At 41.0% G+C, this 21,071-nt stretch overlaps 1 protein-coding gene across 14 annotated transcripts in view; it reads right to left on the bottom strand.

The window, feature by feature from the left end:
* Nucleotides 1–1,011: 1,011 nt before the first annotated feature.
* Nucleotides 1,012–21,071, bottom strand: part of adgrb1a (adhesion G protein-coupled receptor B1a) — a 161,807-nt gene continuing 141,747 nt past the window's right edge. For 7 of the 14 annotated variants that reach the window (XM_051407235.1, XM_051407238.1, XM_051407237.1 and 4 more), the window contains 8 exons: nucleotides 17,220–17,318; nucleotides 12,714–12,885; nucleotides 11,229–11,324; nucleotides 11,107–11,146; nucleotides 8,662–9,323; nucleotides 5,512–5,547; nucleotides 5,117–5,275; nucleotides 1,012–2,839 (listed from right to left, as the gene is read on the bottom strand). In XM_051407235.1, the coding sequence (XP_051263195.1) occupies nucleotides 2,645–2,839; nucleotides 5,117–5,275; nucleotides 5,512–5,547; nucleotides 8,662–9,323; nucleotides 11,107–11,146; nucleotides 11,229–11,324; nucleotides 12,714–12,885; nucleotides 17,220–17,318 (1,459 nt within the window). In that variant the 3' untranslated portion in view covers nucleotides 1,012–2,644. The remainder of the gene's footprint in view (nucleotides 2,840–5,116; nucleotides 5,276–5,511; nucleotides 5,548–8,661; nucleotides 9,324–11,106; nucleotides 11,147–11,228; nucleotides 11,325–12,713; nucleotides 12,886–17,219; nucleotides 17,319–21,071) is intronic. The other 7 variants (XM_051407240.1, XM_051407241.1, XM_051407243.1 and 4 more) reach the window with 2 other exon arrangements.

Below are 21,071 nucleotides of genomic sequence, written 5' to 3'. Positions count from 1 at the left end.
GAACTTTCAAAAGAAGAAATAACACAATCCGCCTTAAAGAAGTGTTGAATTCATGAGCAACGAAAAGCATCCTCGCTCATTTCCGTACACTCTTTGTATTGAATGAGGTTTTGCTGTTACACTGTTATGATACGAATCCTCAGGATGAGTCATTCCCACTTTCCATTAATTGTCTATCTAAGCTGCAGTGCAGTGCATTCTGGTAGCGCTGCGTTTCGAGGTGTACATTTTGATGTACGCTCCTCATTTGCATGAAGTTGAGGTCTAGGTCTTTATGGAAATCAGGGGCAACTCACTGGAAACTCACTAAACATGTTGTAGCTAGCCCTTGTCGATCTATAATGAAGAAAGACTCAGCAGCTAATGATAGCTAATGTTGGCAAACTTACTGCTATGTTACTGACATTACTGAGTCTTTCTCCTGTCTTGATGACTCTGCTGTTACACTATTATTTATCATTATACAGTAGCATATCACATATCACAGTTCAGCAATAACATCAGAAAAGTTAACGGTGTTAAGGGATAATAATAGGGATGTATTTTTGTCAAAATAAGTGTTACATAGTTCTAGATTCTGACATCACTGTTGTAGAGTGTTCGTCAGTAATGTGGGTCTCCCAGTCTGAGGCAGATCATCTGTCAATCCACCAGGCCTGAACGAAAACAACCAATCACAGCAGAGAAAGATAGAAAGACACTTTGGGTTGGTGGCTTGAAGATAGTTGATTGTTGAACCTGATATTTTCACAGATTATCTGTCTCATGTTCTACTGTCAGGATATAGTGATACATTTCAGCAAATGTGACAACAACTTATTTTATGAAAGTTACCTACTGCAGCTTTAATCCTGCAAGTGTTACTTGTGGCTATAAATATGGCTATAAGACTGTTCAGCAAAAGTAAAATATTTTTTCTGAGACACTGGAACACAAATACACCTCTCTAACACCACGTATCACGATGAATCACACATCCTAATTAAACGTGAGAAAACAAGAGGACTAGCGTTGTTTTATTATATGCTTATATGCTTTTATTAGAAATAAGACACATTCATTTTGTGCTCTGAAAACTGTACATTAACAAAGAGGCGACCCCCAGTAAATTAAAAAGGGGAGTGAGGGGGAGGCGGGAGGGTGTGTGTGTGTGTGTGTGTGTGTGTGTGTGTGTGTGTGGCAGGGTGGGGTGCAGGGGTTGAGGTCAGGGTTTTCGACAAATACAGATCTGAGGGAGTGACTGGCGGTGATATCAAAACACACACTGTTACATTGCGATACAGAACACTCGAATAGTCCAGTACCTTGAAAGGACGGGGGGAGGGGATGGGCGGATCAGTATCAGAATAATCATGTTCATATTAATAATAATGATAACAACTATCCCCAAGCACAGTAAGAAAGATATTTATAGGCTAAAATCCATTCTGTAGAACTCTGTTGAAATAATTACAATGCTGTACATCAGGACTCCAAATGAGCCTTGTGCTTTCTCTGTGTGCAACCAGCATCCCTCTGATGATTTCTGCCTTGTATATATCGCCGCCGTTAATCATCATACCATATATATTTATAGATCTAGTCATTTGCGCATCTTTAGCACGCACATACATACACACAAGAACCTTTTTTCCTCAGCATCTTCAAAACACCATCGCATTTTGCATTTACTGTATCAAGCCTGCTTGAACATCAAGACCCAAACGAACGTGGATCCTTCCCGGACGTCCATGTTGTCCCCTCTGCAGGCCGCGTCGAGGTTGAGGGCCGATTAGAGCGCAAAGCTCGCTGGCCCACGCTCTGTGGCGTCTCTGAGGTGTCTGTCGATGAGAAGGCAACATGCCATTCTGGCCCAGGGTGACACACCCACCCATCATCCCTCCCATCCATCGCTTGTCACTGCAGGGCCGACCTTGCCCTGCAAGGGATCACGGGGGGATAAAGTGGTGGATCCAGTAGGGTTGGGGTGAATTGTACGGGGCTGGAAGGGAACGGCATTTGGGGGGCACATGGGTGTATGTTTGGTGGTCTGCCTCCTCAAATGCTTGTTCGTTTTCCCTTTTGAGACAGGCTTTAAAAGAAAAAACTGTCCGGGGGTGTCTGGAACATCAGCGTTCATCAGGAGGAAGAGAGAGCAGAACAGCGACAACACTCTCAACAGTGAAAACAAAAGAGACATAATCATGATTATTACATTGTATTCATTTAATTCAGGGGTAAACATTGCAAGATTACCTTTGCTATGTGGTTTATTACATGACTATATGATGCACATATAGTAGCGAAATCTGCTACTTTGGCAATCTGTCTCCAATGTGAGACAGCGTGGTATCCAAGACCATATACAAGAAGATGACCAGTATCTTGCAGACAAAAACACCGTCCAAATGTCAAATAAAACAACATAGAAAGAGACACCATGTTCCCGTTCTCTCTTCAACTGGTTTAATAGATATTCTAATATTTCTCTCTCCTCCTCGCCCTCCTCCTCCTCCCCCCATCACATTCTCGCAGCGGGCTTCATCTAGCCTTTGAGTAGAAGTACAGAGCAGGGCAGTGTGTGTGGTGTGTCTGCTTATTCGTCTTGAGAGCATTGGGGGACAAAAAAAAGAAGTTGTAGGGTTTGAGGTCTCCGGGATCTGGATCACACCTCCGTTTGCAGGTCCATGATCTCCTGGCCCACCAGAGGGATGGTGGCACTGGTTTTCTCCCACTCCACCGTCTGCAGCTCCAGAGGGGAGGCAGCCACCGTCTCCAGGTCCTTCCTCACCCAGGATGGGGGGGAATGGGTCTTCCTGATGCCCTCCCACGCCCTCTTACTTGGGGTCTGCTGCTTGTCCTGAAAGGAACAGAGGGAAAAGGCTTTTTTCGGAGATGGTCATACAATCCGTGATGTATTTCAGAAGTTATATTGTGAGCCCGTTTGGTGAACCTACTTTACCTCACGCTGCCTTTTGTATGTCTGCCTTAGCGTTTTTTCAAAGAAATAGTGACATTTAAATAAATAAGCTCTTTCAGTTTCTTGCCGAGAGTTAAATAAGAAGATCGCTGCCACTCTCGTGTGTGATAAGCATGGAGCTGGAGCAACAGTAATTAGCTTGGACTAGCTTACAGACAGGAAACAGTGGGGAACAGCTCACCCTGGTCCAAAGTTAAAAAGAATAGGTCTACAGAGGTATGGGTATGGGTATTATATTGACACATACTCATGTTAGTGTTAATAGATCCAGGATATTAAGGGAAACAGTTTTTAATCTTTGGGCTTTGGGGAAGGTATTAAGTATTTTAAGTCAAAAGGTTTGAGGCCAAGTGAAGTCATTAGTCATTGGTGTTCAAGTCCAAGTCTTTTTTGATTATGTCAGGTCGAGTCTAAAGTCACAAATGCGAGTCCACACCTCTGCTTATTAGCAACTATCTAACTGGTTTAATCTGTACACAAACGTAAGAACGTCAACTTTTGGTTTTACAGGAAGTTAAGAGCTGGAATTATCTGGCCGCAGTGACTAACTTTCCCATGTTGCTATCTTTATGTTAAGCTAAGCACCTCCTAGCTCCAGCTCAAGAAAGTGAATACACATTTTCTTAAATGTCCAACTGTTCCTTTAAAACCTCTTTTGAAAAACCCTACAAAAGGGACGTTAAATGCTGATTCAATCCAAAGTGGGTGTATGCACAAAGAGCTAGATAAGATAGATATATTAACAAGGATTGGGATGCAGATATGATTGTGGCTGAGGCACATCCTCAAAACACATTTCAGCAGAGAAGTTGATCTCTCTGCCTCTTCCACTTGTATGATCATTACATCACAATTCTTATTTCTGGAAAGAAGTGAAAGCTGTGTGATTCTGCAGGACTCTAACAAATGATCTGATTGGTTGTGAAGCTGTCAGTGTCAGAGAGCTGCATCCTTGATCTGTGAAGTTAGACTCCAAAGCTGTGAAACAAATGGAGATCAAGGGCTTTTGTAGCAGAAGGAAATGGAAATCATCTGCTGCCATGGAATGACTGCAGCTACAAAGCCAACATGGATTCCTTTTTGTACCCGCTGTTGGTGACTTTCTTTAGAAACTCGTTCCCAGCCAATCCAGTAACTTCCTTGTTTCCCATTGGAAGGAACCCACAAGTCATTATTTAGCTAGCTAACAGCATTGCCGGCTTACTCTCTGTCGAATGCTCATTGAGGTAATTGTAATATGTACAGCTATTGACCGTACCGAACCTAAGCTAAAATACTTAAAATGAATGGTCATAATATAACCCTGGAGAATTGCATTGCTATGTTGAGGGGATATCAAGAAAATGGAAACTTCACAGTTCTATTGTGCTAAACTACAAGTACCACTTTAGCAGGAAGTTAGACTACTTAACTACCACCTGATCAGTGGCCCAAAGCTAGATTTTTGCTTGTCTATATATCGTCAACTATCAAATGAATTGCCAACTATTTTGATAAATGATAAACTGTTTTGAGTCATTTTTTCAATATTTTCCGTTTTTTGAGTCCTCTATGAGCGTAAACTCAATAACTTTGGGTTGTGAACAAAACAAGACATTTGGGGACGTCTCATTCGGCTTTGATTTTTGATTTTTCACACAGTTTTGACCGTTAAGCTAATGCAGTTAATTGTCTTTTCCACGGGGTACTGCATATCTACTTGAATCATATGACGTGTTTGAATGTTTAATTGGCACAGTGAAGAGAGAATATTGCCCTCGCTTCAGCTAACTTTAGCCTGTGTTTAACTAAAGCCTTGCCTGCCAGCTCAACAAAAAGGGCTTTATAGTGTGAGTGTCTTTCATGAGGACAAGTTGTATGAACTTTCAAATATTTGTCACATTTGGAGTGACAATGTGTACTTGACTGAGTTTGCAGTTTTAGTTTGTATGTCGACCCACAGTTAAGCCCCTTGACGCCCCCACAGCTAATTTCCTCTGGCGCCGACATTGTAAGCTGATAAAAAATGAAATTTTTTAAATTGCTGCACTTCTAATTAAACAGGCAACACCACTCAAGTGTGGTGATCTGTACTAATGATAAGAGAAAAGGAGAACAACATTGGATATAGGGGAGGGAGAGGGAGGGGGCAGAACAGAATAAAGTTAAACTCTTTACACTCATGTTGGTCTTGTCGCTGCTGGCAGAGGACACACTCCATCTTTTGGCAGCTTTGGCGTCAACAGGTGGAGACTCTCTATCCTTGTCTGCACTGTGAATCTTCCTGTTCAGGTCCTGAAACATGTCCTGGTGGCGTTTCCGGGTGTGCATAATCTTCTACACAGGAACATTGCACGTTACGTATGAGGTAAACAGCACAGGCTACCATCAATCCTACTTTTACCCCCCGTTACATTTAATTCCTCGAAATCTCAACACTACAGTCACACCCAAACTCTGAGTACATCTGACAAATGTATGCAAACATCTAGAGGTCTGAATAACTTAGAGACATATCAGCTTTTTGGTCTATGTCTAGAAAGCTCTGTAGGAATCAAAGAGACTAAAATTACCTCAAAGTCAAGCTCTGCATAGCGTGATTTTCGTCTCTGGGGGGGAGATGAGACAGAGAAATTAAAGATGTGTCTTGATATTGTGTGCCTTGTGAGCAGACAAACGCTCAAGTGTTTGTTAATTGCATCTCTCTGCATCAGCCGGTCAAGAAAGGTTGTTTCTGGGACCCGGAGGAGAGTGGTAAGTCATGGGGGAGGAAACAAGGTTTGCTGCCGGTCATTCTGACCCTGTTGGCACAAGTTTGCAGTTAACAGATTGCGACCGAGTGACCTTTGAGTCCTCCATCGTGGAGTGGCGAAGGGAAAAAAAACCTGACCTTCAGGCTGCTCGGTTGCCTTCTGCCGCCTCGCACGGCATTATGGAAGTGTGTTTTGCCCCGAAGTAAAAAGACACCAGCGGGCAGATGTCCAGGCCGCTGTGTGCTGATCACTGTGTCGTCTCATCCTGACAGTGCTGTCTGCGCTAGGAGCGCAGTCAAAACTAACCTTTTTAAAGATGCTGTCCTTACACAGGGCCAGAGCATACTGGGATACTTTAGGAATGAAATAAGCCTTTTTTTAAGCATCAGAGGAGGGGATGACCTAAACATACAAGAAATTTAGCACAATACTGCTCTGGGGAGACCTAATTAATGATCCTTCTATTTATTTTTATGAATTAATATTCTGTTTATCAACATGTGGCTCCCTAGACGATTATCTCAGTTCATAATTTCTTCATCTAATGCTGTGTTGGTCAAACACAGCTCGTAACACAATACATTCTGGGAAAAACTACACAATATCACTTGTAAACAAAATAATAGATGATCAACAGAACAGTAAGTGGTGTGATATGTGGCACCAATCACACTGATACATGGATGAGAAAAGAAAGGGTTCAACTCTGATGTACCTGTATTGAGAGAGGAAATGTGACGAGAAGACAGTGATGTTTACCACAATGACAAAAGCCAGTATTGAAATAAAAGCCATGAAGTGAACAAATAAAGGCTGGTTGCAAGTAGGTAACTTTAAAAAAAAAAATAATAATAATAATTTTAATTTTAATTTGTTGAAACTTTCACTACATCCTGACGTAGTACATGAGACAGATAATCTGTGAAAAAATCTGGTTCCTCTGGCTCCTCCCAGCCAAGAAAGATTGAGTGTTGACTGTTGGGTCTCATTCCAAGGTTGTCAAATACCTGCACTTTGAGTCCTTTCTTGACTCTGAGTGGTTGTTTTCATTCAACGCCATCAGGAGCACTAGGAGGAGCCAGAGGAACCTGATTTTTTTCACAGATTATCTGTCTCATGTACTACTGTCAGGATATATTGAAAGCAATTATAAGCAAATTTTAGCAAATACTTAAAGTTATTTATTTATAAATGTTACCTACTGAAGCTATAAGGGAAAAGAGTGGGGGTGGAACATGTCCACAGCACTAGTCATGTCATATTCACCCCTCTGCTGCCCTGAATTTCTCTTTAACAGAAAGACTATTTTCATACACTAATTTAGTCCAATCAGTTTTCAATGTTTTTCCCATTCTGTTAAATGTTCAGTGTGTACGATTTAGTGGCATCTAGTGGTGTGGTTGCAGGTTGCAACTCTGACGCTTCTGCCTCCAAAAGCATGAAGGAGAACCTACAGTGGCCGTGAAACGTGTTAAAACAGTCCTATCTACAGCCAGTGTTTGGTCTGTCCCTTCTAGGCTACTGTAGAAACATGGTGGACTCCGCAGAGGGTGACCCACAGCGTCTGTAGATGTTAAAGACTCATTCTGAAGTTAAAAAAAACAAATACCTATATTATTTATAATATATTATAATAATATTATATTCCATTTAGATCCTCCTAAATGTTACACACTGACCCTTTAATGAAACTCACTGCTTCACTTTAAAACCCTTCCAGGAAAGTAAGGTGTTATGCCCTATGGAAGGTGTTCTTGACCTTTTGTAACTTACAAAAGGAACAAGTTCCCAACTAAATGAGTAAAAATCAGAATGTGACAAAAAGGAGAAATACGAGTGCCTCTGCAATGATAAAGGCTATGAGCTACATGAGCAGCAACCATATACCTAGCTTTCAAAGTGGCTTTTTCCTTCCCAATTCTTTGTGTCTCTGGAGCTCTGATGGTTTTGGTGCCTCATTTGACAGGTCTCACAATGACACACTGTGCTTTCAGCTCAGCAGCAATTCGTGCCATTATCAATCCAAATGTATGCATTCAGGGTCATATTTCCACATCACACGCATTGGAGCTCTTAATAGTGCAGGATTGTCTCCTACATCACTGTTTGATTTCAAAAACCGATCCACTTTGGAATGTTAGCGAGCTAACGTTGGCAAATATGTCTCTACCTGATGATGGGTTCTGATCGGTGTGGTGATTTTCCAACATAATAAAACATCGAAGTGATGCATTTTAATTTCTTATTCATGTGAATTTTTGACCACATTTGAAAAATAAATAAATAAAGTACGATCTTAGTGAATTACCCAAAATATTACGTGCAATTGTTCAAGCCTTTTGGCAGTACCACTGCCTTTGGGGCCCACTAGTTAAGAATTGCTGCCTTATGTGGTGCTAGAAAGCCTTAAATGTGTAACGTCTGTCCAGCAAGTTAGAGAGCTTTTATTGACAGAAGCGTAGCTGTGCTAGAAAAAAAAACTGAAAATAATAAGCTATTAAGCTATTAATCACAAACTGTAAACAGTATTTCTGTTAAAAAGAGAAACTGCGATCAGTAGAATGGTCTGCGACTCTGTTGTTGGTCTAATGGGAATAATGTGGTGTACATTTACATTATTCTGAATTTATCAAGAAAACGGGTAAACAAGGTTGAAGTGTTGAATTTGCATCAAAAGCAAAAAACATCGACAGCAAATTAAAAGAGAAGCAGATCAGAGGACAGCAAGCTGTCTCACTAAAATATGACATGATAAAATAATACACTTACAGCAGGGGAAATAATAAAATAAAGCTTTGTCTATAATACTGTACAAGCTAGTTTTAAATAAGGCCTGGTTCTCAAGAATTTATGGTAGGTAGTTGTAGTACACAACACAACTTTGCATGCATATCTTAATAAAAGTATGAAGTATGAGGCTGATAATGCATTACTATGACAAGAATATGCTGATCACTTTCGTGGTCTTACCTCCAGTGAGCTCATGGACAGTGTGGAGACGGTCTCACTCTTGGACATCACACCGGAGTTTCCGGAATCTCCCCCTTCACACATGCTGTTGGCCACCTGGGAGTCTCTGGGCACATTCTGCAGGTTGTGTGCAGGTGAGTCTCTGTCAGAGCATGACACACTGATCTGGTCAGCAGGCAGGCTCTTCAGCCCAAAGCCAGGCACCGGCTCTCCGCTGACCGGGTTAGCCAGGTGGATGAGCCTGGTCTGAGGCAGCTGCTCGATGCTGATGTTATACTTGGCTGTCTGCTCCTCTTTCCCCTTGGCCGGCTTCAGGGTGCCTGTGTTGTTGGTGGGTAGAATGACGTACCCCGGGCCTTTGCCAGTGCCCTCGGAGCTGCTGCCCTCGCCATTCCCTCGAGGCAGCTCTCCGTCCAGCTGCTTGAATAGTTCGCCGTCGCAGATGTAGATTGATTTGGCGCCTGGCAGCTCCGTGCTGATTCCCTTGGCGGCGCCCTTCTCCCTGCGCAGCGTCAGAGTGTGACTGGTGTAGTCGGCTACGTTCTGCAGGTGAACTTTGGCCATGCTGGCTGGCATGGTGTTGAAGTTAGAACCCTTCTGAAGGGTGAGGGTCCCGGAGGAGGCCTTCTCCTCCCCCTGGAGAGATGACCGTTTCATAGTGCCTGGAGGCAACAGAAAGACAGAGAACCAGTCAGAAATGAAGAGTTGGACCAGGGCCAGATTTACCCACTTGGGCTCCCCGGGGGCAAAAGAAAGCTGTAGGTCCCTACTGACCTCCACCCAACCTCTCACTGCACATTATTCATTCATATCACATGTGATACAGTAATATGAACTGTGTGAAATCAGAACTTCTTAACAAGACGTGGTCTCAAGAAAATGAAGGATGCAGCAGTTATCTTAGTGATACTGTTATTTAGTGGTGATCCTCACACAAATGTAGGGCTTTTGGGGCCCCTGGGATCTGGGGCTTGACAGAAGCAACTGTCAGCTTTTGATAATCTAGCCCTAACCTGACTGCTCCAGATGGTTTGTCACACAGAACTATCTGGGAATGCGTCATTGGAAGCTGTTTGGAAATGGGTAGGCACCCAAAAAATGTTCGGTAGGTCATTGGATGAACCATCTACCTATCATTGTCAGGTAAACTTCAACCAGTCAGATCAACAAATCATATTATGTAGTCAAACTCTCACCAAATCCAGCTGGGAGAAGAGTGAAAACATATTCTCTAGTTCTGATAGAACGGATTATATCAGCAGCTACGCTAACCTCTATGGGAGATGCCATTGTTGTTTAATGACCACCACCGTAGCAGCCAGTGCTTCCTCAAAGGACGCTGATTGGTCTGCTAACACTGTAGTTCGGCCACAGAAACATAAATTGTAGTCTGGCAAGATGAATTCTTGCGTGATCTTGCCAGTCCAGCTACCTCGCAAGGTTAATCCATCCCTGGGCTGGACAGATGCTGAAGCAACCTTCCACTGAAACTCAAGTCAAGTGGAATCAGTGCCATCCAGCTCTATAGGTATGAACTTTCAAGTATAATTGTAAATTAATCATTTTAGAAGTAAACACTGGTTAGCTATGGGACACCCTAAAAGGATAAACTGAAAAGGTACACACCCATAGATAAACACTCATATCAGACAACAGCAGATCTTCCAAAAGGACAAATTCAGAAAGTACTTGTTTATTGAAATGTCTCAACTAAGACTACATGGCCTGCCTTGACCTTGTGTCCCGACCTCATTTCACTGTAACAACTGTTGGCTTATGGCAGCAGGCATATCCCATGTCCAAGCTGGTAAACAACGCTGGACAGCGCAACACTAAATATCTTTAAATCGCTCACTGTGCTCCCTTCTCCTACTTGACATATAGAAAGAAAAAAAACAATCATCGCTCTCTGTTCTTTTCTGTCTTTTTTCGATTGGGCTTGTCTGCGTCTCAATAGCTTTTCTGCTCCAGATGCTTTCCTTGATATCCTGTCTCAAGAGATAATCAGATTTTTCACTCCCAGCGGATATCAGAGCAGAGCCAGTATCTGATGCGGCACTGTCGGAAGGGACTTAATTATACAGCGGCAGTGTAGGAGAGACTCAGACAAGCCTATTTATCTGCATATAACTGCTCAGCACACGTTCATCCCACTCCCATCAGCATGGGCTAAACTGCGCTATGCCACTGTAATGTGCTGTATCTCTTGTCAAAACAGCTCCTTGGTGAGGGGGGGTGCTGCTGTGATGTTGATTGTAAGACACAAGTACAGAACTGAGGGGGAACATGCCTCACATCTGTTCCGACAACGCTGAGGAATTTGAAGCAGTCAGAATACTGAGAGGAGGCACAATGAGACAGCTGTAGCTTTTGAACAGCAGTCCCCAAAGTCAAATCAAACATACACACAGACACAAAATCAAACATTCTCAACCTGGAGCTTACCTGATCTGCAAGCCATATCCACGTCTTTCTCAAAGTCAGTCTGAGGACAGAAAACAATAAATATTGTATGAACTGTGCACGTCTTGCCAATAGGAAATAGGAAAACATATGCATATTCATACCATGAGCTGAGCATGGCCGTTCTGAAAAGATCCTCCTGAATCTCCGTTAGTGTCCTCCTGGCGGTCCACCACACGGCACTTCACTGCCTCCTGAACCTGTAGCAAGTCATGAGAGCATGAGAACATAAAAACTAAGAGAGGGGCCTTTTATAATAAAGGCTATAAGTCTACAGTCCATAGAGGCTGCAATGTTCATTAGACCGCAAAAAACAAACATAGTTGATTGAACTAACAATGAGCTAGTCCTAGAGACTTACAGGTAGTCAGGCTAAACAGTCTGGCCTACAAGTTTGTCCTGATGGCGGCACTACAAGCCAAATGTCATGGGGTCATTCAAATCAAAATGGTCCACCCCACTACTACATTTTGAGATCATGGACCTTGACGCGGACCATGGACCACCATGACCATGTTTCTCAAGGTAAAATTTGGCTGATGGAGATGCTCAGATTTGGTTAATTTGGGTCATTCTTCCTTGATTTTTGTGCTTCTACCATGATTAAGTAAGTTCAGTCAGACAACTCACGTTTGAAATGTTTATTACAGCAGTATAACATATTTAGATTTTGGCGTCTAGGCTCCGACCTCATCACTAGCCCCGGATCTGTTTACATAGAGATATTGAGGAGTGATGAGCAAATACCTTAAACCCCCAGTCGGAGCCTACAGGTGGATGCTGGGGTGGTGGTGGGGCTTACAGACCTGCAGGCAGCAATACGGATGCAGGGCAACAGCAGCATTGACAGAGCAGAGGGAGAGCTGGGAAATTGTGCCGCTTAAATAGACCGCCAGATTGGAAGGGTGTTTTTGGTTTGTGATTACGGAGAGTGAGGCATGTCATGTGTATATAGCAGCGCAGCTCGAGTTGACTGCCAGAACTAGCTCGCAGGCTTCGCTCCATTTATATGACTTTCTTTTTTTGTCTGTTTTTAGTGTTTTATTTTGAAAATTGACCGAATCCTTAAAGGGGACATATTATGCAAAACAAACTTTTTAATTATTTGATTATGTACATTTGGGTACATCCTGTGTCTGACATCCTGCCCGGCTCAATCTGCTCTTTACAGCTTGATGCAGCTGACAATTAGACCAGATGCCTATTCTCTGCTTCTGGTGGAAGCACAAGCACTGTTTAGATCGTCAGTGATCAGCTCTGGTGAACACAACACAAATCATCTGAGGACCCTGTGTCTCTACACCAAATTTTGTGCCACCTTTTGTCAAGATATCTTTCGCTGGACCAAAGTGTTGCTTCAATAAATGGACAGACCAAGTGACATACCAACATAGCTATTCATATGCTGCTGGTAAAAAAATGTATTTAGCCTCTGCCAAGAAATGTATTGTAGAACTGATCAATACCGCGCTAGGTTTTATGGGAAAACGATGCATCTCAGGGGGAGGTTAAAGTGCAATATGGCATTGATAGCCGCAAAGGAAACCAGGAAGAAGGACATCTATAAAGTCAGTGGTCATGTGAGGTACCTCTCTGCGCAGGATGCAGTGTACCATGACAATGACGAAGCCTTCCAGTGAATCAAAGACAGCAAAGAGGATTTGGAAGAGGGCAGAGCGCCGGTCGGTGATGGCGAGGACAGCTGACATCCACGTGAGGGCCAGGAGGGGCAGAACCACACAGGAGCTCCACAGTGACGCCCTGCAGGATGGGAGGGGAACCGCAGTCAGGGAAAGCACTAGTTAACATGACACAGAGGGCATGACTACAATGTTTTATAACAATTCTGCTGTAAGACATTTCATGTTTGTCATTAGCTTTGATTATTAAATTCTTTTGACATCTAGGGCAGGCTGGTATACAAAACAACAGTTAAACTGGATTTATTTTCCTTTGGCACTAGAGAATGTACAACTTAACACAATCTCCTACAGCCCTTGATAACTGCCCACGCTGTTAGCGCAGTGTTAGCAGCCTCCAACTCTACCCATGCATAAATACATAACATCACAACAAATAATTATGTTACTACCACAAACAAAAACATACATCCATTATCTGCAGATATATATGTCCATAATTCACATATATTACATGCATGTATGTTTAAGATGGCTCAGTCAAACCATAGAGGATCTAGTGCCACAGGAAAGAGAGGGAGGAGCGAGGGTGAGCAGTGGGGGGGAAACGAGTGTAATGAGGCTGAAACAGAATGCAAAGACAAACAGAAGAGGCAGAGCAGAGAAGGACAGAGAGAGAGAGTTTGGAGTGTCATTCCCGCTGTCCATATTTTTGCTCCCGCTTTGCTGTTCTTGTTTGTTTCTGACTCATTTCGTTTGTTCCAATGTGAGCATCCGAAATGAACAGGAACAATAATTACCCTCAGCGTGTGTCATGAAATTATCTTTCACTCAGACTATTTTTCTATTCAATAACATTCATTTAACTAGAGAATATTCCAGAGGTGGAAAAATCATATGCAACAATAGAATAATACTCCATTATAAGCAAAAGTACGGCATTCTGATAAATACATTTTTCATATCACTTCACTATCACATAATTGCAAGATCGTCACTGAGCTCTTTTGAACCCAAATACTCTATTTCCAATTGGCTGTTTTTCTGATCAGTGTTAAGATGTCAATGACATATTGTGCATGGTGTTTCACAATAAAAGCCCAGAAAGAGGGGGATTAAGGGTCTTGAGCTGCTAGAATATGTTTTAATATTTAAAATCTGTACAGGAAGTGTTGGGTTTTATTGATAGCAGCTTAACACGGAACACACAAAAACTACAAGTGCAAACAGCATTCTGTTTAAAACTGAAATTTAGTTTTAGAATTAGAAGGTCTGTTTTTAGCTGCAATTATATCCAGTATTAGAAAATGTATGGTTCTATTTAATTGTGTGTCAATAAGGAATGTTATTGCTGTGGCTGGCCTGATAGCAAGACCTCTGTTGTTGTAAAAGGGACAAATAAACTGAAAAGACACGTGGCTCTTAGGCCGCATTTATGTCACATTAAAGTGTCATAAAACATTTTCTGTCGAATCACAACTAATGTATGAGGCAGGTGAGCACATGCTTCCTGCAAAGCATTACGAATCAAGCCACGATGACACACTCGCTACATATCACAAGCTAATAGAGATGTATGTAACATAACATGCTGATGCTGATAAAACAGATAAATGCATTTGTATATAAAAAAGCTTTTGAAGCCAATCACTCACTTTAACAGTTTTAAAGGAATTTTCATTGTAATACAATGATGGTTTTGTTTGTTTATATAGGTCATATAGAGGCATTAGCATTATACTGAGACTGTTTCATAACCAGTTAAAAACTCCAAGTCTAACAAATGGAAAACAATATAAACAAAGTAGCAGTACGAAAACTCTACACAACTTAATTAAATGTACTTTCCACCTCTGGTATTAAATAGGGCCAGTGCAGTAAATGGATTTTCTGATGTTGGCCATTATTTTCCTTGACCTCATTTGAAATTTGATGCGTCTCATTATGTGAATCCTGTTTAAGAGGCTTTTCCACCCTGCCCACAGTAACACTCTAGAGGAACTCAACAATTGTTTTGGTATGAAACTGGACCGTTGGATGCTGAAAGTTCGCACAACGTATCAGTACTGCCTTGAAAGGGCTGAATGTCTGAAACCTACCTAGCTAAAGGATAATTCAAGTTATTTTCAGTCTGGGCCTTGTGTTCCATTTTCATTGTTTATGACCAAAATAATTTGAGAGTTGGACCTTGTCCATGTGCAGACATTGCCATTCCTCAATACAATTCACTGGGGACAGGAAACAACCAAAGAGTGATTACATCACATGTATTCACCCAGTAACACCCACATGGTATTAGATGCTATTAAAACTATAAGGCAAACTAATTATGTTCATATTTGTGGTATTTTCAGTGAACACAAACTGCTGTCTCTGTCAGCCTATTAACAGTAATTTGCTGTGATTTTTTGCTGTCTCCATTATCTTAACCTGACATTACAAACTAGTGAAACATAAAACAAGACTGACAACATGTAGTGGGTAATCCATTGACGTTGGCCGTGCCTCACAGAAAAAAAATCCATACAATACTAATTAAATCTCTTACAATAGAGGCTGACATGATTTTAAAATGTGTGGACAATGATGACCTGAATAAACATCATTATTTGAATACATTAACTTTACATATTTGAGATTTAAAAACATTAATATAGAATGTATGTAACAATATAGTGGAGTCATGGTGTTACACTCCCTCTGCCTGTGTTGCTATCGCAGCCTCTCTGTGGTTTGTTTACATTACTGGTTTGCTCAGCTGAGCAGAGTGACTGAAACTGCTGTTTATCATCTACATCCATGTATTAAGCATTTATTTCGACCAAGGTTAGGTAAAATGACAGTTTTTGCTTGTTGAGTCTGGTGGAGAGTAATAGCAATATTACGGCTGTTTCTGGTTAAACAATAGGTCTGTCTATGTAGCGATCTTTTCCATAATGTTGTCAAAATTTTAGAATAACAATCTGAGCCTGTCAGTGGCAAAAACTAACTAACTTTTAGTGGATGGATTTTGATTGGTGCATTTGTCTCCAATGACTAAAGTTAGCTTACATTGCAGCCCTTTCCATTAATGTTTTAACATCTAATTCTGAAAAGTAAGGGATCATTTTAACCACAGCAGCATTTGTGATTGTTAGAAAGACAATGGAAAGACTGATTTTGTGGGTATGATTTTGTTTTTGTCCCATTATTTTGGTCTGAGATGCCAGTGATCTACAATGTGACATCCAGTTACTAGTGAATTCCCTATATAAAACCTTTAAAGTTATAGGACCTGGAAATGAGACTTAACAATCAACTATCTTTCTTCAGAATGACTGACACCACCTTTAAGTGGTGCCTATTGAATTTAGATCTACCCATATCATTTAAAAAGAGATGCCAAGAAATAGATACACAGGAGTAAAAAGTAAAAAGGTAAAAGTGGAAAAATGAATCTGCACAGACCAAGGTTGGCAACAGGAAAAGGCAGAGGGACATTATGGGACTGAAAAAACATAATTTGAATATTTCAAATTGTTGCCTATTTAGATCTACGCATATAATTTCAAAAGAGACTTTGTAGCTAACATAAAAAAATAAATATACAGCTGTGAGATAGGGTTGGGAGTAAAAGTGATGGAATGGAGGTATATATTCTCATATTGCCCACTAGAGTCAGATATCTTCTGCACTGCTATGTGGGTGAGCCACTTTTTTAAAATATATTTTTGTATATTTTTAACACCATTTTACTCCTTCATGTAGTCACAGCCACTAGCCAGAAAAATGAATGTGTCTGATGTGATGTGAAGTGTGTCAGCAATGTCACATTACAGACTATGAAGTGAAATGATGTGTATTAACTGTTCAGTCACAGCTATTTTAAACGTAGAAACGCTATTTAGAGGGTGTGTGGATTGTACTGGAGAGCAACACTCCTTGGAAAATAAAGGCAGATAACTCTACAATGAACTTCTGGAACAAGATCAGGTTCTGTTAGCACAATAGCGAAGAGTGGAAAATCAAGGCCCAGGTTGATAATATTGGAAATGATCCATTTAGGTACTCATAGATCGCAGCAAGACACACAAACACACTGAGAAAATAAAAGTGCTGTCCTCTCTGTGTACATAGCTATTGCCTTCTCGACATTTGTTCTAATTAGCTGTGTGACTCTAAGCTGATGATCTCTTACGGGATGCACACTCACTCTCATTCAAACGTCAATCACACATGCATAATTATTTACATGTACACAGTTAAGACACAGTTTGTTTTCAGGAGCAGCACATAAGCTTCAGGAGCCATTCATATTGAGTGAAATCCTCCCTGCCAGGGCACCAGGGAGAAGAAAAATGACAGAGGGATAAAGGAGAGAGAACCAATCAAGTGAAGGAGAAGAAGGGAGGCATACAGTATAGAGGAGAGAACAGAGGTAAGAAGAGTTAAGGAAAAATAATTAGCGGGACTAACATGGCGTTACTGGTAGCTGTGGTGGAAACGTCAGCCGAAGAGATAACTCCGCACTTGGCACATTTGAGCGTCATATTGTACAGTGGCACTGTCATCTGACTGCAAAGTCAAATTAACACGCTGTAACATACACAAACAGATACAAATGCACCTACACACAGACTTGCACTGATGCACGTGCGCACACGAGCACGCACAAACAGTCACGCAAAAACAGTGAGTCACAGTGTTCTCGCACAATCTCTCTCTCAGGGCTATAGTCCAGCTCGGAGGTTTGTGTGTGTGTGTTTGCGTTTACCTGTGTGTGTGTATGTGACTCTGCATGGGGACAGGGGAGGAGGGGCCAAGACGTAGCCATTGGTGGATGTTTCATGTTAAACATGGTGTCTAATTCTCTCGCAAATGACTGGTTTGATGACCTGAAGCAACTCCTCTCTGCGTTCTCAGTATTTTACCCACTCAACCGTTTATCTGCTTGTAATAGGAAAAGGCTCCATCTACAGTAAATGCGTAAGTTTGTGCCTTTCATATCCCTGTTGTGGGTTTACATCTCTGCTGCTCTGATAATGATGACGTGCTGGATGCGCCTCACCCCTGGTCATCTCAGTCTGTGCTAACTGCTTATTACGAGCATTGCCAAGCACTAATGCAAAGGTTCACAGACACATCTCAAACCTCCACTCTCATGAAACCACATACACACATGCACAAGCAATTGGCACCATCAGTCATTACAGTTAGCACTCAGTCAGTTGCAATGAAAGAATATATCTACATTCAGTATACTGCAGATGGTAAACAATTTAGGCACTAATAAACTGCCTGCCTTTCCTCAACCATCCATTAACTCTGCAGGAGAGTTCTATTTACATTTATTACATAGACAAGGGGAGAGGAGACTAACAGTTGGAGCACTGGATCTTTTGTACAAGATAAAATATAAGCAGTTGTGATAGAAAATATCTTTTGATGAAAAGTCACAGATAAAGGCCAATATAATAATAAACATTTGCAGAAAAACCATGGTTTGTAACAACTTTGGTCATTTATTTTTACCCCTGGCTATTGATTATATTGGTCAAGATGACATTGCACTCATTGAAGTAATTGCTGAGATCTCAGAACATGGCAACTAAAAATAGTTCTAACAGTTTAAAAAACTGTTGGGACATAGTGTTTTATTTTCTCTTCCAAATAAAGTTCACTAGGGGTTTGATGACAAACTGATCACCTGACTGCTCCTGTCCCTTGACCAATCAGACCTATTATGAGCACTATCACCACCGAATCAATCAACCATAAATTACTTTGGAGAGCAGATCGATGAAAATAGGCCATTGAACATTGATAAAATGTTGAAAATATAAATTAAAACTTCCAAATGGGAACTTAAAGTTGGGGGAAAAAACGCTGGAACTATAGAAGTAGATACCCCAACTTAACTCAGTTCAGGAAGTGATTTTACTTTAAAGGAACTATATGTACAAATTTCTGTTTAAAATATTAAAAAAATAGCTAAAATCTTCAGCCCAATGTGAAGAAATAACAGTTTTGAAGTTATGTCAAAGATATCTATGTATTCTTTTGCAGAAACATCTAAGTTAGCACGCCCTCGTTCCAACATGAGAGGATGAAGAAGTAGTGCTGACCCAAAGGCAAGAAACCATGTTTGGTGGCATAGAAAGAAGTGATAGAAAAAGAAGCAAGAGTTTTTCCAGCTCTTGGTGAGTAAAGGGATGAAGTTTGATGCTGAACATGCAGAGTTTCTTCTAGACTCTTAAGATGTTAATGCTAACATTGGCTATTTAGCGATAGCTTATGGCGTTAATTGTAAAACATAACCAACAGTGTTAATATGTTTGCTGAGTTGGCCATTTGTTAAAAGGTATAAAGACCTATGGGAGGGACTGTGCATTTCCTCTTCTTTCTTATGATAGAGATGGACAGCACAACTCTCCTATTCCTACTTAAAGCTCCTTTAATTCGTAGAAACCTTTTGTCATTCTGCATCTTTCTCATGTCTTTACTTAATTTACCCTCTATATCTCTTCAATGTCATTCTCAAGTAAAGACATTGCTGTGTGTATATATGAGACTGACACTAAAACCTTGTGTTTACTATTGATTTTCTAGATCTGAAGCATCCATTACAGCTACAGTGCTAGAAATATCTCAGGGTGTTGCCACTGTGTCTGCCTCACAGTTATTTACAAAAATGAGACAAAATGGCAAAATGGATCCAATGGTGAACAATTAAAGCTGTTATTTGGCTGGCTTTTGCTTTTAGAAAGGGCATTAACTTTATATTTCCAACAGTATACACTCAGTAAGAAAGCAACAGATGATTCCCAGGTATGATCACTGAGAAACTACATCACTTCATTTTCCTTCCAAAACCCAAAGCTCCTAAAACTCCATTTATAGCTCTGTATTCCTCTCCACTGTCGTTGCTAGACAAAGACCAACTATAGCGCTGGAGATATTGACAAGTAATAACAAACTAATCTGTTACCATATGGCCTCCTGCTAAACAACAATTAAAGTTGAAGAGCTGAGGGAATCGATTTTTGTAGCCCCTGGACGCCTGGATTAAAAATCACATAATGGAAGAAATTCAATTTCAAGTAAAAGGGCAATACAGCTGCAAAATGTAGGCCATAGGCAGTGATATTAAAAAGCAATCAAGACTTTTTGAAATACAAAACCATTTCCCTGGACTTAAGGGGGGAAAGGTGGGTGGTTGGTCAGGCAGGGTGAGATGCATGAAGCAAAATAAATAAATACCCAATATGGACAAACATCAAATTGATCTGGGACGATCTGCTCCTTGAGTCAAACATAAACCTCCTTCTGTAAGCTTTACAAGATGTTCCAAAGCTCTGCATCAAACTGAACACTGGAATTGGAAGTACTTACAAAAGCTACAAAAACCCTTTTCATCTGAAAGCTTAATGTTTGATTAACCCACTATTACAACCTGTAAATACACAGGCTTGATGATGGAAACCATTTAAGAAATCGTTAAGGAGGAAACAAACTCTGGTGGTGGTTGGAATTATGCCTCTCCTGTCTGTTTTAATTTTCTCAGTGAATTAACCTCTAATTTTCGGGGGAAAGAAGACTCAGCAGCGAGGCCAGTCTCTGAGGTGTGAGCAAACCTGCCTGGTGCAGATGCTCCTGCGCTCTTAATTAGATGCTGCACAAATTAATTAGCTTCATTAAACATGTTTTGCATTTGAACCTTAAGAAACGCATGCAGGAGAGGGTGGTGGGTGGTCACCAAGAGCGGAAAAACCACTTTAGACCTTCTTTCCTTTTTAGTCCACCACAGAGAGATCTACGACAACTCAATCACCATGAGGTCAGCACAAACAGTAAAACTTAATTTTGAACCAGTCAGATCATGTTCAGGTAACTGAGCAGCCAACAATCATTGCACCGGCAATTTGTCTTTGCATTCTAAAATCTGACCATGGCCCATGAAAAAGCCTGAACGCTGTGATTGCCTACTGTGTTCAGTATGTGGAAAAAAGATAACATCCAAAGTCACTGTGAGCGGTGGATCTCACACAATGAAATTACCTTAAGCGCAGGGTTGAAGAAAATACAAATTAGTTATGTTTGAAAGTGTTTTGATCAAAACAGACAGCACCGATATTTGCTAAAGATGGGCTTATTATACTGTGGTCATGAGGTCTCTTACATTTGCACTGGCATGGCTATTTATGACTTAAATGGGAACTCTACTATTTCTAGTGTGCACACCCACATTTTGAGTTGAATTGTAACTAAACTCTAGAATCCAATTTTGATAGTTTCTTTGTTTAATCTGTCCAGCAATGTTATAAGAAA

This window comes from Dicentrarchus labrax, unplaced genomic scaffold, assembly GCF_905237075.1.
Source record: "Dicentrarchus labrax unplaced genomic scaffold, dlabrax2021, whole genome shotgun sequence".
Lineage (NCBI taxonomy): Eukaryota > Metazoa > Chordata > Actinopteri > Moronidae > Dicentrarchus > Dicentrarchus labrax.
Note: the sequence above shows the minus strand (reverse complement) of the source record. Positions and strands in the feature narration are given on the sequence as shown.